Raw genomic sequence first — 17,094 nt, 5'->3', positions numbered from 1 at the left:
TCAGAAAGTAAACCCAAGTCAAGAAAAAAAAAATATTCCATATTAAATGCCACGTCTGTATTTGGCACCTTTCCCAGACTTGGGGTGGTAACTCATAATTTTTAATGTTTCATTGAAGTGCAGATTTGGTTGTCCTGGTGTTTGAGGCAATGCCTTATTGTACACCACTTCTTTCCTATGCCATCTCCAGGCGCTGCATAACGTCATTGCCGGGCACCAAAGGGGGCCCGGTGATGACGCGCGCTGAAAGGGAGTACCCAGTTTTCACTCCAGTTTTTGTTTGTTTGTTTGTTTGTCCGGGTGATATCTCAGCCATCCTTTGAGCTAGGAAGCTGAAATTTTGGCACAATAGTAAGCAAGTGCTTTGGCAAAAACAGTATTTTTTGATTTTTTATTAATCAATTAATTGCTTTTTAGTTACAGTTTCGGATGAAACGGTGGTGGTTTAGGTATTCTATTAGCCAATTGATTAATTCTTTAATTATTTTATGATTATTATTTATTTATTTTCATTATTAATCATTTATTTATTTTATTTCTCATCTGGGCAATATCTCAGGCACCTTTTGAGCTAGGAAGCTGATATTTGGACATGGTAGTGACCAAGTGATGTGACTATAAAGGATATGTTTGATTTATTGATTCATCAATTAATCGATATATTATTTATTGATTAATCAATTATTAATTTTTTTTAATTAATGACTTATTTAATTATTTTTCAAAATGTTACAGCTTCGGATGAAACACTGGTGGTTTCGGTATGCTATTTGCCAATTGATTAAGAAAATATATTATGATCACTATTTATTGATTTTAATTATGCAGTTAATCAATTATTGTACACCTCTCCCTCCCAATACAGTCTCTATGGCGCCCGGCAATGCCGTGCTGGAGGATATTTATTTATTTGGCATGGGAGCAGTGTACTTTGAATGTATCTGTACTTGTTAGTTATTATTATTATTATTATTATTATTATTATTATCATGTGTGCAGCCTGTGGCTGCTGGTTGCATTATTGCTGAGAGCATGGCTGTGCCACTGTTGAAATGGCCCCCTATTCCCAGTAAGCATGTTCTCATTTTGCCACCCTCGGAAGGATGACAGGCTGAGTCAACCCACCTGGTGTTATTTAATGGCAAAACAGGGACTCAAACTCAAGACCCTAAGATCTTAAGACAGCCACCTTAACGTTCAGGGATCACCAAGCTGCCTTATTAGTATATGGCTATTAATGGTTTGGGTGAAGTCTTTATTGGGCTGAATATGTTTTTGTGCCACAGGAGACTCTAGAAGACATTGACAAAGATGGAGATGGGATGATTAATCTGCAGGAATATATTGGTGAGCACTTTTACCTTCAGACCTCTGGCCATTTTAGGTCATATCTCGATTCTCGAAGAGATTCCATTATAAAATGTATCGTGATGTCCAGATGTCCGTCCGGTTGGCCGTTAACTTTTTGCTATTTTTGCTACTCCATTATCACATGGCTGATTGTTCTGAAACTTGAGACATGAATACAAGACAGTGGCCCGCACAATCACTCAGACTTCAATTTTTCGATTCCAGATCATGTGGGATCCGGAGACATGTATTCTTTGCATTTGACACCCTGCACACTCAGGCCAACTGGCACGGTAACAAATTGTATTTGTTACACGTTACATTGTCTGTAACCCTACTCGAAGGAGTTACCCCCTGAAACTTCGGATCCCGACTCATCCCTTATTTACCAAACGATAGCTCTCAAACCTGATGCAATCTTTCTGCTCTGGTCTGCTGGATCGCTCTGTCTTGGATTTTTCGATTTTGGATCAGGGGAGCTCCCAGCAGGATTCCACCAAATCTCGCTCTGTAGCTTTCAACGTCAAGAGATGCCCATCAGCCCAGTCGGGGCTATTTATTATACATATATTGTTGCAGTGACCCTGGACTCAAACTCAAATCGAGGTTATCATCCTGTGCCGGTGGCTATCAAATCATTTTAGCTACTCTAGTCTTTCACCTTACCTCTACCTCCCAGATAACATGGGTGAAGTTGGCTCATCCAGGGACTGTCACAATTGTTGCCAAACAGTCAGACCAGGGGGCAAAGATTTACATGGCCCAGATAAGTTGTATTCTTTCATTTCTTTACTTTGCATAATGTGCAAAAACTCCTATTACTTTCTGTTATAACAGTGAAAAATCCAGCTTGGTGTTTTTGTATGGTAATGAATTGGAGCACAAAACCTGGAATAAGATACCCATGGCTTTACATTTACCGATGCTTGAGTTGTCCAATTTCTCAAGGGATTCAAAACGAGATAGCAAATGTGCAATGTACATGAAATGTATTTAATATACAACCCTAGCTGGCTCACTAATAACCTGGGTATAGAATCTGGCTGTTCTAGATGTGTTATTCATTGACATTTTGTAGCTGACTTTTATATCATTCCCCCCTCATTGAATTTGATGAATTTTATTACAATCTGATGTCATAGGTGTTCTCATCAAATATTCGTGCAGGTCGTTCAATATTGACATTACCTAATCACTTTGCAGGAGATATGTACAACCAGGATGAAAGTTCTGAGGAGCCAGACTGGGTGCAAGCCGAGCGTGAACAGTTTTTAGAGTTTCGGGACAAAAACAAGGATGGGAAGATGGACAAAGAAGAGACGACTGCATGGATTTTGCCATCTGACTATGATCATGCCGATGCTGAGGCCCAGCATCTTATTTTTGAGTCAGACAAGGATAAGGTTTGATCAAAATTTTTACCATTGTGAAATGCAGCCTGAGCAATGACTAGTAATTAACATACAAGTTCATTCATTAATTTGTGACTGGGTTTTTTGTTTCTTCTTCTTATTTTCTCTTGCATTAATTTTTGTTTTCTGGAACCCTGGGTTTGAAAAAATATGCATCACCACAACTTCATATAAAGTAGTGGTGTAAAAAGAATTGTTCATACATTTTGCCAATGCCATTTTATAGTAGATCCACAACATACAAGGATCAGCAAACAGTAGCAGGTTAAAATGCTAACTTTTCTGTTAATGCTGGGTATACTGGGTAGGTATGCTGGTAGTCAAGTTTAAGACACAAGTCTGGCTGAGAAAGACATATTATGGATTTGTTTGACACAAATAAGCTCAGGAAAATTACCATGTTATCAGATTTTTTAGGATAAACTTAGCCTTGCTCAAATTTAGCTAGGTTGTTTACATGCATATTGGACCAGAAGTCAATTGCATGTAAGCCCATATTTCCAAGTTGTGCACCATTTTATGAAGGCTGCATTTATGCTAATGATGCAATGCCTGTGGTATGTGAGGAACAGATTGGTCGTCACGTCACGATTGGTCGTCACGTCTCTTCAAAGCTGTCCCCGCGGGCACGCTTTCGAAGTCAAGTAATTTTTCACAATTGTGTTTTTGTCGAATCTGTATCTTTCTTTCGGTGTATGTACCTATTTGGGTGACTTTAATAGGTTTCTCGGTGTTGGTTTTTCATACATATGTGTACAGAATCGTCGGTTTTTTCGTATCGTGTATTCTGAGGCCTAGTGTAGTACTAGTAGGCTACCGTGTCAGCCCTTGGCTTGAGGCTTTTGTTTTTGTCTCAGCGGTTCTTCGATCGCGCTGCAATTACTTTCGGTCTCTGTTTTTCACGGTCTTTTCACCCCATACTTCCTTGTTTTAAAATCTCAAAAAAAAAACCCCAAAAAATATTTTCCTTCTCTGTTCTTATCCGTTTGTTCGTTCTTATTTGTTCGTTCGTTCTTCGACCACATTGTTCGTGATCACGTTGTTAAAAAATGTTTCATCTGTCCCCTGAAGAACTTTATTTTGTCATATTCTATAACACCTTTTTCTTATTTTTCTATAAAAGGATGCTTTCGACTTGCTCACCAAATCTATTCATTCCAAAAAAAAAATCCATCTCTTACAGTGCATCTTTCATTCATTCCCTAAACTCTCCAGAACTCCACCCATCCTTCAGCGTCCTCAAATGTATTTTTGACTCGAATGTCTCAAGAAACTCATTTTGCAATAAATGTTCGTTTCCCATTAATCGTACACTTTTCAAAATCCAATCTCACCCCTTCCCTCCAAATCTTCCCCATCACCCATCCCTTTCAAATCTCCCCCCCTGCCCCTTCCCTCCTAAACTCCCCCCACACCCCTCCCCTCTGAGACTCTCCCTCACTCCTCCCCTCCGAGACTCCCCTCTCACCCCTCCTCCTCAAAGCGTCCTCCCCGCTTCTTGCCCCTTCCAACTTTCACCTTCTTCTCCCTCAACCTTCTGCCTCACTCTTCCCCCTCCTCAAATAACACCTCATTGCACCTCACCCAATCACCATCAAACCTTTTGTCCGCCCCATTCTTCCCTTTCTCCAAGCTATTCTGTAATCTCTGACACACCTTCAACAGCTCTCCCTACCTCTTCCTCCTCTTCCACATCTTACCCTACAGCTCCCACCCCCCCCCCCCCTGTTCTGTATCCGATGCTCCCCCTTCCTCTTCCTTAACAGTATGGACCTCAAACATCCGGGGCCTTCGCTCAAACTTATCTGATCTCTCCATACAGGTTGCTTCTGACAAACCAGACGTGATCTGCTTAACAGAAACTTTCCTCCTTCATGATGTCTCTGATTCCTTGGTATCTTTCCCAGGTTACTCCCTCCTCCGGTATGATAGACCTGAGCCTCGTCCTGGAGGTGGGGTTGCTATCTTTATAAAAAAACTCTCTTCCTCACTCGCCCTGCACTGCCCTCTCTCCACCTCACCCCCAGGAATACCTTTGGCTACGGCTTCCCCTTCGCTCCCACCTTTTGTTCATATGTGTGTTGTACCGTCCACCAAACAGTGATGACTCCATCTACATCTCGATATCTGATAATATGGACCAACTTCTATCGACCCAACCCAACTCTCTCTTCCTCATATGTGGTGATTTCAACTGTCACCATGCCAGTTGGCTGGGGGTGGGTACCCCTCTCACCAACCGTGGCTCTTCAGCAAAGGACTTCTGTGACTCACTGGGACTGACACAATCTGTCAATTTCCCAACCCGGATCTCAGTCAACGGAGCATCTTCTCTTCTGGACTTGGTTATGACTAACTTCCCTGAAAATGTCTGCTGCTCTTCTTCTGCTCCAATCGGCTCTTCTGATCATGTGCTTGTTAAAGTGGACATCTCTCTGACCATTCTCAGAGAGCCTCCTCAGCGTCGACGAGTCTGGCATTTCACTCAGGCCAACTGGCACGGTCTTCAAGCAGCCATCAATCATCTGGACTGGTCTCCCATCTCTACTGCCTCTGACATCAACTCATCCTGGGAATTCTTCCAAAGTAAATTGCTCTCTCTCATGCACAGATTTATCCCATCTCGTCTTCAATTGTCATACCCTTCCTCCCATCCATGGTACACGGAATCTTGTGGTGAGGCTATTGCCCAGAAACAACTTGCTTTCGTCTCCTGGAAAGCAAATCCAACAGAAGGAAATCTCATTTCCTTTCACAAAGCCTGAAACAAGTGTGTGTCCACCATCAGGAGAGCCAGGAAACAATATCTCTCCGTTCTCAGGACCGAACTCTCTTATCTGTCTCCCTCTTCCAAATCCTGGTGGCGTCTGGTCAAATCTGTTTCTGGTGTTTGTTCCCCCTCCATCCCCTCCCTCACCTCAAATGGCCACACGGCTGACTCCGCACGTGAAAAGGCTGAATGCCTCAACTCTGTGTTTGCCTCTAAATCTTGTGTCCCAAACCCATCCCTCTCTGTACCCACCATACCCAGTCGTACCCAGCTGCTCCTGGACTCTGTGTCCTTTCCTCCTGACAAGGTGGAAAAGTTTCTGTCAACCCTCGACTCTGATTCTGCAACTGGACCTGACGGCATCAGCCCACGGGTCCTAAAATCATGTTCTTCCGCGCTTTCACTCCCTCTCTCTGTTCTCTTCACCCTCTCCTTTGCTCAAGGTCATCTTCCATCTGCTTGGAAATCTGCCAACATCACCGCTTTGCACAAAAAAGGTGCAAAAACAGATCCCAGCAACTACAGACCAATCAGCCTTCTCCCAATTATCAGCAAAGTCATGGAATCCATCATTGCTTCAGATATGAAATCTTTCCTCTTCTCCAATGGCTTGATCTCTGATCATCAATTTGGTTTCAGACATGGACACTCCACTCTGGACATGCTGCTTCTGCTTTCTCAACAATGGATGGAGGTCCTCAATGCCAAACAGGAAATTAGAGCAGTCTCCCTTGACATATCACGTGCCTTCGATACGGTCTGGCGCTCCGCTCTGCTCACCAAACTCTCCTCTTTTGGTATCCATGGAAATCTCCACGCATGGCTGGCGGACTTCCTCTCTAGTCATCGTCAACGTGTGGCCCTGAATGGGTTTCTCTCATCTCCTCTTCCTGTTCAGGCTGGAGTTCCCCAAGGCAGTGTTCTGGGCCCTGTGCTTTTTCTGGTCTTCATCAATGATCTCTCTGACTCTCTTGAAAATCCTCTCTATCTCTTTGCTGACGACTCTACTCTCTGTCGCTCCATTCTTCATCCTTCAGATCGGCAGTCTGCAGCCTCCTCACTCTCTGCAGACCTTGACAAAATCACAGACTGGGCAAACAAGTGGAACATGTCTTTCAATCCTGACAAATCTCACACTCTTACGATGTCTCTCCGAAAAGACTGACTGGACAACCCTCCCATCCACTTTCTGAATAATCCGCTCCAAGAAGTTCTGTCACTCAAGCTTTTGGGTCTCAATATCTGCCATGATCTTTCCTGGGAAAACCACATTTCAAATCTGGCCTCCAAAGCCAGTTGCCGACTGGGCATCCTCCGTCGTGCGAAGTCCTTCCTTGGCACACCTGAGCTCCTCACCACATACAAGGCTTTCATCTGCAGCTCAATGGAATACTGCTCTCCCCTCTGGGCTGGTGCTCCTGCCTCACACCTAGCTCGCCTTTACGCTGTTGAAACCAAAGCATTCAGAATCATTGGAATCTCCCGCGATGAAGCTAACTCCAAGGGCCTCTCACTCACTCACCGCAGGCAGGTTGGTGGTCATTCCGTCTTCTACCGACTCCTCTCTGGCCTTGCCCTCCCAGCTCTCTCTGGGCTCTGTCCCGCAAATATTCCTACAGGTCGCACAAGATCTGCCTGCAACCCTCTTATGGTTAAACTGCCAAAATCAAGACTCTCTGCTCACCTTCACTCCTTCATTCCTCTTTTCTCCCGCCTCTGGAACAAACTCCCTCACTCTCTTCAATCCCACTCCACCCTCCAAGTCTTTAAAACAGCTGTTCACCACCATCTCTTATCTTCCCCCATCCAAAACCTTGATCTTTTCTACCCCCGCTAATTTCACCCCAAATCCACTTTTTTGAAATACCAACTTCTGTCCAGGACGTCCTTGGTGTCCTTGTGTTTTATACTTCTCCCTCCCCCCCCCCCCCCCTTCCCATGCCTCCTCCCCCCGGGCCCTCTCCCTTCCACACATGTCCCTGCTCTCGGATGTTGTGTTTGTGCGCTTCCCCTTCTCTCCCCATCTTGTCTTCTGCTCCCTCTTTTTGGGTATTTTGTTTGTCTGGTTGATTTGTTTGTGAAGTAAATGTTAGCTTTCACGAGCCTCGATTCAGTATACAAAAAAAAACAAAAAAAAAAAAACAGACCTTGGGATTTAGCTTAAATATGCCACAGAATATGGAGAGCCTTCAAATTGATTGCCTCCAGAAGAGCACAGCTGCACCAGCACAGAGTGCCGACCCATACTACATGATACTTCTCATGAAGACCTTTTAAACTGTAAAAAGCACTGTACAACCTGGAATGGGCTTACCTCTGTGGACAATACCAAGGTGTTGACCTGCCGTGGAAGACAGTTTGGTCATTTGTTACACGTAAGACCACTTTTGATAGATTGAGGCCTACACTTCTTGCAGCAAATGGCCAGAAAGTAGGCTGGGGATGTTGAAAGCCATTCTTGTAGTGGGACACAGTGAAGTATGGGAATTGATATACCACTGCTTTTAGGTCATCTCCTCTCGATTCTCGAAGTGATGAACTTATAAAATGTGTCGTGATGTCCGTATGTCTGTCCATCCGTCCATTAACTTTTTGCTATTTTGCTACTCCTCCCTTATCACCTGACTGATTGTTTTGAAACTAGACACTTTGATACAAGAGCGTAACCTGCACAATCACTTGGGCTGCGATTTTTCGATTCTGGATCGTCTGGGCTCACTCCTAGGAGGGATTAACCCCTAAACTTTGGATCCCTACTCGTCCCTTATTTACCAACCGATTGCTCTGAAACCTGATACAGCCCTTCTCCTCTGGCCTGCACAATTGCTCAAGCTTCGATTTTTTTTGGGGAGGGGGGTTCATGGGGCTTAGCCCCTCCTCCCCCCTTAACTTTGGATCACAAATCCATTATTTCCCAACCAATTGGTCTGAAACCCGATGCATCCCTTCTACTCGATGGTCCGCAGGATTGCTCGGTCTTAGATTTTTCGATTTTGTATTTTTCGAATTCAAACACATCCCAGTGGGGATTACCGTACCCACTAAAACTTCGGATCCTTACCCGTCCCTTATTTACCAACCAATTGCTCTGAAAGCCAACTCAGGCCTTCTACTCGATGGTCCAAAGGATTGCTCGTTCTTAATTTTTTTGATTTTGGATCGAGGGGCTCCCGGGGGGGGGGGGGAGGGGAATGGGGGGGGGCGGAGATGGGGGGGGGAGGGGAATGGGGGGGGCGGAGATGGGGGCGGGGAATTCCCACACATCAACAGAAGTCTGAACTACAACCTCAACACATGACATTCAGCCCACTCGGGGCTATTTATTGGTAATGGAGGCATGGCTACCACTAATAAAAAATACATTTTGGGGAATAATTGCAGAATTAAAGTGTGCCAATAGATGAGCATATGTTACTTTCCTATCTGTTAACCTACATTATTATGAACTTTACATGAGTGTAATGCACAAATTTACAAAACGTAACGTGTCATTGATTATTTTGGCTGCAGGAAGTAACATAATTCCCCAACCAATGTTACGGCTTACTATTAGGTAATTTATTGCACGATCATTGAGCGTTCTCATCCACAAACATGAAGTTAGGGCCTTGTTATTTGGCTAAAGGGACAACTGCAAGTGTAATGATCTCATCACTGTATCTGACCCCATTTATATTTTATAGCATCATCATACTAAAATATGCAGTTTGGTGTCTGTCTGTCTGATGATTTTTTGACCACGATACATTCCGTCGTTACTTATCCAATCTCGACTAAACTTGACAGATTGACTATGGGTTACATAATGAAGGTTGTAGCGCATTCATTTTCTCCCCTCCCCAAGGGGCTTTCTCCCCCAAGCAGGTTATCCCCGCCATTGCCGTCAATGGTGTTGCATGTTGAGGTGTATATCAATGTTAAGTTATCTTTATCGTGGCGTTTTTCCAATGCCGCTTCAAATAACAAAACTAACGATAATAGCATAATATTAATGTTATTACAAAACAATATTAATACCATTAATATCCCACCTCCCCAAGGTGGTTTTCCTCTTTGGCCAAATGTTGTGTTAACATGTATAAAATACCTTATCGTGCCGTTTGTGTTGGAGCACCCCTACCAGAAGTAAAAATATTATAAATCACAAACACGTTTGATTGCCTTTTTAAACGGTCGCTAATGCTGTTTAACACGAAACTGAAATATATTTGGAGGAATCCGTACATCAGTCAATGCTTATCACGACGACGAACGCACCTGATCGAAGAGCTACAGAAGTCTGTATATCCCACAAGGGATAATAACACGACCCTTCCTGCCGCTAACGTGGAGTTCTTCCAAGGAGTTTTTCATGGCGTTTTTTCAAAGCCACTTCTCATTGCAAAAGTAATAACAACACCCATGATAATAGCGTGATATTAATGATGTTAAGAAGCAATATCCCCACTCCTCAAGGGGTTTTGTGACTTGCGATAATTTCCCCAAACCCCTGACACCCTCATGGAAGTAAATTTTATTATTGGGAATTAGAATGGTGAGGCACGGTCTGATCTTTTCAATGACTTGATCTAACATAAGTTATAGTAATAATAATTGACAATAATAACATGACACCCCCTGCCGCTCCCGTAGTGAGCGGGTGTACTAGTCCATTCAAATGATGATAAAATTACTTCAGTCAACTTGAATGCCACCTCGTACCATCAAGATGCCCTCACCAAACCATTCTATTGCACAAATGGTAAATCATACCACACTCTGGCAATCCATTGTTGAAGTCTAGGCAGGTTTTGGGGATGTCAGTGGCAATGTTCACCCACCGCTTGTGATGTCACTTATTGTATGTCGTTGTTGATCATAGTGCTATGTTAGAAGGATATTGAGCAATTGCCTACTGCAACTCATACCACTTTCGCATTAAACCTGTTCCACACTTTCTTTATTAAAAGCTTATAGTTTATTCCTCTTTGGAGGTCATTCGCAATTTTGCTGCTGTTGAATCGCAGATATTTCTGGCAAAAGTGACAAGATAATTATCCTCACAACAGGTTGTAACCATTGGGCGATTTTTATGAGGTCACAATGAACTGTCCGGTCTGATGTACTGTACTTTCAGTGTTCTGGAAATAACATTGCCATGTGAACATTGTACTGTGAAGCAGTTGGAGTTGGAGTCATCCCCCTTTGAACCATCTCATCGTTGATGTTGAATTAATTTGATGTTAAATTGTGTATAGTGTTACGGATTCGTCACTTCCGTTGTTGTGGTTCTCATCCACTGTAAACATTTTTGGTTCCATGTACTATTATTGTTATCGTTTAAGTGAAATAGAGATTACTGTTTTCAAAAGGTAAAAAAAGTTAATGTTTTAAAAAGAAACCGGAAACCGAATCGGGAACCGGACGAGGAAGAAGAGGAAGAAGGAGAGGAAGAAGAGGCGGAGCGAGTGAGGTGGACAAGGAGCCGAGCTGCTTGGAGGTCTGGAGCAAACGCTGGCGAACGGAGGTCACCAGCGAACTTTGGGGTTTCCTGGGAAAGGGATTCCTGCGACAGAGTTGTTATCGCTGTGACAGATAAACCTGCGTGACAGGTTTTGCGGTTGATTCCGTAGAGAATCATTGGAGTGTCGTTACGTCTCGAGAATGGACCGTTGGCCATTTTACCTCGCGCCTGATTTCGCATCGCTCCAGGTTTCTCCCCTCGCTTCAACCATTTAAACGCATCCAGACGTTAACCTGGTGTCTGTGTGTAACGTGGATTTTGAGTGTGAATTTGCGGTTCGCCGATTGGGAGCCGTTGAACGTCCATACCCGAAGGTGTGATTTCCCAGCCGCCTCTTGAGGACACTTTTGCCTATCGTTGGCAGTGTGACTGTCAACCGAGCGGGATTCTGATCTCGATACAACATCGTTCTGACGATCACTGGAGCGTGGATCGACTTTGATTTGAAGCTGGGACAGAGACATTGGGAATGTTATTTTCGCTCACTTGGAGCACAGTGAGTTATATTGTACGAAACTGATGGTACCATCATAGGAATGATATATTGGTTGTACAATTGATTAATATTGTTATTGTACTGTTATTCTTGTGTGACCTTAATACAATACTTGTTTGTTGGTAACAATTGGTGTGGTTTCACCATTGATCTGTGACATACAGAATAACACATCTTTCTGCCGTGACTCCTCTCGGGGCTCGGAGGTACACCGTGACCAGGGTTTGTGGAGGAGCACATAACAATAGTCATCCCTAGACTAACTTTAACCGCGTAGGTAACCATTTTACTTTTTTGGGGATTATTGAGATGCGTTGTGTGCTGACATTTATGCAGATTCTGTGGGAAATGTGATGTGTGCGATTTTTCCATGATCGAATGATTCAAGTGGCAATTAGGGCAACATTGCAGGTTGCAAAGCCAATTTTCTGATTTGCTTTCTTTCCTCAATAGCCATGGTTTTGCAAACATATGGCTAAAGATTTATGAACTTTGAATCCATAGTTTGTTTCAGTGTAATAGTTTAAATTATTATTTTTTGTGACAAGTGTGTCGTAGCTTGTTATCTCCTTTTGCGGGTTTCAGAAGGTGGAACAGAGCTCTCCTCGGTCTCTCAAAGTATCCGCCCCCGTTAATGTATTTTTCCCCATTAAAGAGTAATTATGTCTCTTCTATTGGAAGTGTTAGATGGTGGCTTGCAAACCAAGCCTCAATGGTGGTGTACAGAAGCGTAACAGACAGAGCAAAAGCAAACAAAGTTTACAAACTTTGTAAACAGAGCAAACTGAAGTTTGTTGTTGTCACCAAACTTATTTTTTATTTTTGGAGATGTTGTTTTTAACAAAAATTGCAGATGTTTTCTGAGAATAGCATTTCAACCCCATGTTCATCTTTTCATCTGTGTTGTGCTCATTTGCAGGATTCAAAACTGACAAAAGAGGAGATAGTGGACAGCTGGAAACTGTTTGTTGGGAGCCAAGCTACAAACTTTGGGGAGGACTTAAAGAAGTTTCATGCAGAGTTGTGACATCATGGAGCGTAATGTTGCATACACCATCTGTTCCAGTGTATATTCTTACTTTGTAAATTTTTCTTGCTTTTATGCAAGTCTTTGTGCAATTTTGCATTGCAGTAATTTGATGAGGTTGGCGCAAAGTTATTTTGAAAATGTATGTAAGTGAGGATGATAAGTTACTGACACACAAAGTATTGATACCATGATTTATTTTTGGGCTTTTGATACAATATTTGCCGGGTTTTTGATACAATTTGGTGGCTACAGCAGTAAATTGGTAAGTGATAAAAGATGGCGTACTTTCATGTGATGCTTGGCTGCACTCTACCAAGAGGAACAGATATTATGCTTTGTAAAGTTAAAAAAGACATCGTCTCTACCTAGTGAAGATATAAAGCAGGCTTAGGCTCCATGTAGCCAGACTTTGTATTATTAAGATTGTTATGATTTCCCTGCCGGCCACATACCGAGGGAATTTGTGTGACTCGCGGATTATTATTGGTGGGTGGATAACACATTTATGCGATGTTTGCTTGTACAATGAATGCGCACTTGCATGAATGCCAGTTTTTTTCCAGGTGAAATTTGAATGCATTGACATAATTTCCTGTGCTTAAAAACACAAGGCTTCAAAGCAAATTATTTAAATACATTGAATTCCCAACTTTGATTTTTTTTCCCCAACAACAACAACCTAACAACATTGAATTCCCAATTTTTCTTCATTTTTTAAAAAGATGGGTTGTTCATTATGAAAAAGTCAACTCTGCCAAACTGTCCAACATACCCCTACTTGATGGGGCACCTGCTGTACAGAAAGCTCCTATAGTTATGGTGGGCAAACATCGATGTGAAATTGACAGCTTCTGGTAAATCGCCAGCAATTCCACTTGATGAGGAGACCGTGTTCTCAGCGGCTATTTTTATATTTTCCTTTTTAAAAATCGTATGCAAGTTGTACACTCCGCCTGCAGCATGCTGTCCACTTGCAGACATGCTACCGGGTGAGTCTTGGTCAAAGCTCCAGTGACATTGCTGTCAATTGCCTCGACGTATGGCCTGCTCTCGGCCCATGCACTGTCTGAATTTTTTTTTTTAATGCTGTAATTCACTGGGAAACTAATCAAATACAATATGAAATGTAGTCGATACACACTGCCAACAATACCTGCAATTGTATACACTGTTGTAGTTGACACCTTGAGCAGATGTCGTGTGCAAGTTACACACCGACACACACACATTGGTTATTTGCACATCCATCAATAAAAGTACTAGTCTTGTACACGTGCACATTTTTTTAAAATCCTGCCAGTTATTTTGGGTTCAATCCAAATGAGAATCTTTCATTGTATTTAAATCTTTTATTCGTTTTAGCCAATCAGAAATTGGATGTTGACCTTGAAGCAGAAATGGATTTTAATAAATCAACATTACAAATGTTTTATTCCTTCTTATATGAGTTTGTATTAAGATAATTGTGATTTTATTATGCTGCTAGCAGAGCACCCATCCTCTGGGTGTGCAGAGTTTGCACATGACTTGCTGAAAAGAATTTAGTCTGTGTTTTGCGAGATGGATGTTCACGTGGTGTGCGCATAAGGCTTTGAGATGGTCTAAAGGGTACGTTCCATGATGATGATTTCGAGTCTCCTCGGGCAATGATGGCATTGCCTTTCTATGGCTGGTACACACGGGTAAGTGTGTGGTATAGACGGGGGGTCGCTACTCCTCTCCGTCACTCTGCTGGCTGTTGGGGAATTCACCCTCTTCCGCCCCGTGCTGTTGGAGTCGACTGGACTCTCATCCACCAGATGGGCAGAGCCATCTGCCGTTTAAACCGCATGGCTGCAGACCATTACCCTGGTAAGGGGGGTTGACAGGTACTACACCTTGCCCACAGGTGACCTGTGTTTATGCAACGCAGGGGCATCCATCTCCCTGAGGTATCAGCAGACACCTGCAAACCCACGTTCCAAATAGTAGTTGTCGTCTACGGGGTCAAAAGGGTCTAATCTCTCAAGCATGTAAAAGGGGTTTTAAAAGGTACAAGTGGTCTAAAGCTCTGAATGATCGAGGGTCCAAGTTGTCTAAAGGGTCTTAAAGGTAAGATGGGTCTTTAGGGTCTTGTGGTTTTTAGGATATTGATGGTCAAAGGGATCTTGGGGATCTTAAAGGGTCTTCAAAGCTCGAAGGGATCTTAGCAGTCTAAAAGGTTGAAAGGTACATTCCAATACTACGTAATTAATAGATGTACATGTAGTCAGAATGCAACTGATGTTCAAACAGTATGTAATTAATAGACATATAGTCACACGGACAGACCGTGTTTTTTGTTTTTAGGTTATTTTCCAAAATAACCTCGGAGTGGGTCCTGTTGTCCGTTTATCTGTCCGTACATAAGTCGGCTAACATTTGCCGAAAACATCTCACAAACTACCTGACCGATTTATGGACAAAATTTGGTACTATGCATCAGGACATCAAGGTCTCATGGGGTTGTGCTCCCCATCTGGATGTGCTCTCTATAAATGGGGGATTTGCCCCAAATATTGGTATTTCATTCAGAAAAAAAAAAAACAGCTCGGCCAATCCACCCAATTTTGTGAATGTGCTGGGTCAGGTCATGGACACACAAGAACAAAAGAACAAATCCAAACCCCCACTTTGACCCTTAAGAACAGGAAGGAGGTGGTGGAAGACAGAGAGACCACCGACCTGTCTACGATGGCGAAGTGATAGACCTATAGATTCAGCTTCATCGCGGGAGGATTGTCTCCAAATACCCTGATCGAGTAATTGGACCATTGTGCGGTTGAGCATTGCCAATGCTCTCTCCAGTCTGGCTCATTGGATGGTAAACTGATTGAGGAACTTCTGAACACAGACGTGTTTGTTTGAAGTCAAGTCATCAACTTTGAAGCATTTGTCGGGCATGATTAATTTTGAGGAAAGAAGCCTGTCTGGTGTCTGCTTTGCTTGGTCATTTACCTTCACTTCAGTTAATGCTCTTCTTTCCTGGCAACTAAAAATGCCTCTGAGACCCTCTGGAATCTGCATCTCAATATCTTGTACAACGGATTGACAGGTTAGTGAGTAATGACGAAATCTAACTTCAGTGCTGTCTGAATCTTTCTTTTTTCCTGATTGGATATTAGTCAATGATGTAATCTACTAGATAAGATAGATGTCTGTCTGTGTGTGTCTGTCTGTCTGTCTGTGTCGCCATTTTTCTCAGAGATGGCTGAACGGATCTTGATGAAGTATTCTTGAGAGTATATATACCAATCAGCACTACTGACAAATAATCACAGTTTGTTTTGTTTTTGAAATGGCAAAAGTTATCACAGTTTTATTTTGAAATACGAGTGTTTTGTGATTACCACTTGTAAACAATTGGCACACAAGGTATGGAAATCAATGTTCAATAAAAGTCATGGTGACAGCTTGAGAAGTTATCTAAATAAAGACCATAAGGTAACTATGGAACTGCCTTTCGAGGCCATTTTTCCCCGCGGAGCGGGGGTTGGCCCTTTTTGGGCACCATGGTCCCCTTTTTGAAGCAATGTTTTACAGCCGGATGCCCTTCCTGCTGCCAACCCTGTTAGTCGCCTCTTGCGACACACAGGGAATTACCTGTGAACTGGTACTCAATTTGCCGACCTCAGAAGGATAACAGGCTGAGTCAATTTTTTTGGCGTTAATTCAGCGATCGACCGGGATTCGAACCCAGGATCCTAGAATCCCAAGCCAGCACCCTAACCGCTAAGCCAACACCAGGCTATACCATAAGGTAACTATGATGCGAGGATAAAAGCTTCACTTCGTGCCTGCGTACACAGATTTAAAAATATCAGAGATTGTAATAAATGTACAAGTGTGTTATCTCCAGCAGCGGCGATTTCTTAGAGCCGATGGCATGAAAAGCAAGATTTCGGGTTCAGGGCGAGGGTGAAAAATTCCGTTATTTTTGCGCACATGATAGGTAGGACCTTCCTTGCAATAGAGCAGATGTCATTTAAAAATACCTTTCCACCTTCAAAAAAATACAAAAGTCAGTTGGTTGGACAAGATAACAAGCAGAAGGAGAGAACAAGGATTGATTTGATGATGGGCGTGGATAATACGACAAGCTGCTCAGTTTGTCTTTTTGAGTTGCTCATGCCAACTTTGTTCAAGGGGCAGTTGAGGGCACGCTTCTGCGATAGAAATGCAATTAAAGCGCATTAATTTGTCTGCTTTATTTTCAAACGCATAACATGGCTTCAATTAATCGGGTCATCGGTTTCCATTACTGCCATAATTACCTGCAAACATGCGAGGCCTCCAAATATGCAAAGACATTCTCATGAGACTTTTTGCACATTTTGCTAATCTCGCCATACAAGTTTTAATTGGGACGGTTTCATACGTTCCGCTATTTATGAAGTTCGCTTGTTCGCTCCTTGGGCCTTGGACCTCGAGGATGGAATCTCAAAATCTGAATCCAATTGGTATATTGAGTCATTTTCATTGAATACATTTGTACGAAAAATGTATTTTTTTGAA

The 17,094-nt window shown here is 42.8% G+C and overlaps 1 protein-coding gene across 2 annotated transcripts in view; it reads left to right on the top strand.

Moving 5' to 3' along the window:
* The window catches only part of LOC137427908 (calumenin), a 31,229-nt gene extending 17,238 nt beyond the window's left edge, over nt 1–13,991 (top strand). For both annotated transcript variants that reach the window (XM_068117721.2, XM_078776593.1), the window contains exons 5-7: nt 1,287–1,347; nt 2,554–2,753; nt 12,451–13,991. In XM_068117721.2, the coding sequence (XP_067973822.1) occupies nt 1,287–1,347; nt 2,554–2,753; nt 12,451–12,558 (369 nt within the window). In that variant the 3' untranslated portion in view covers nt 12,559–13,991. The remainder of the gene's footprint in view (nt 1–1,286; nt 1,348–2,553; nt 2,754–12,450) is intronic.
* Nucleotides 13,992–17,094: the final 3,103 nt, after the last annotated feature.

Source organism: Myxine glutinosa, chromosome 1 (genome assembly GCF_964187855.1).
Source record: "Myxine glutinosa chromosome 1, kmMyxGlut1.1, whole genome shotgun sequence".
Lineage (NCBI taxonomy): Eukaryota > Metazoa > Chordata > Myxini > Myxiniformes > Myxinidae > Myxine > Myxine glutinosa.
Note: the sequence above shows the minus strand (reverse complement) of the source record. Positions and strands in the feature narration are given on the sequence as shown.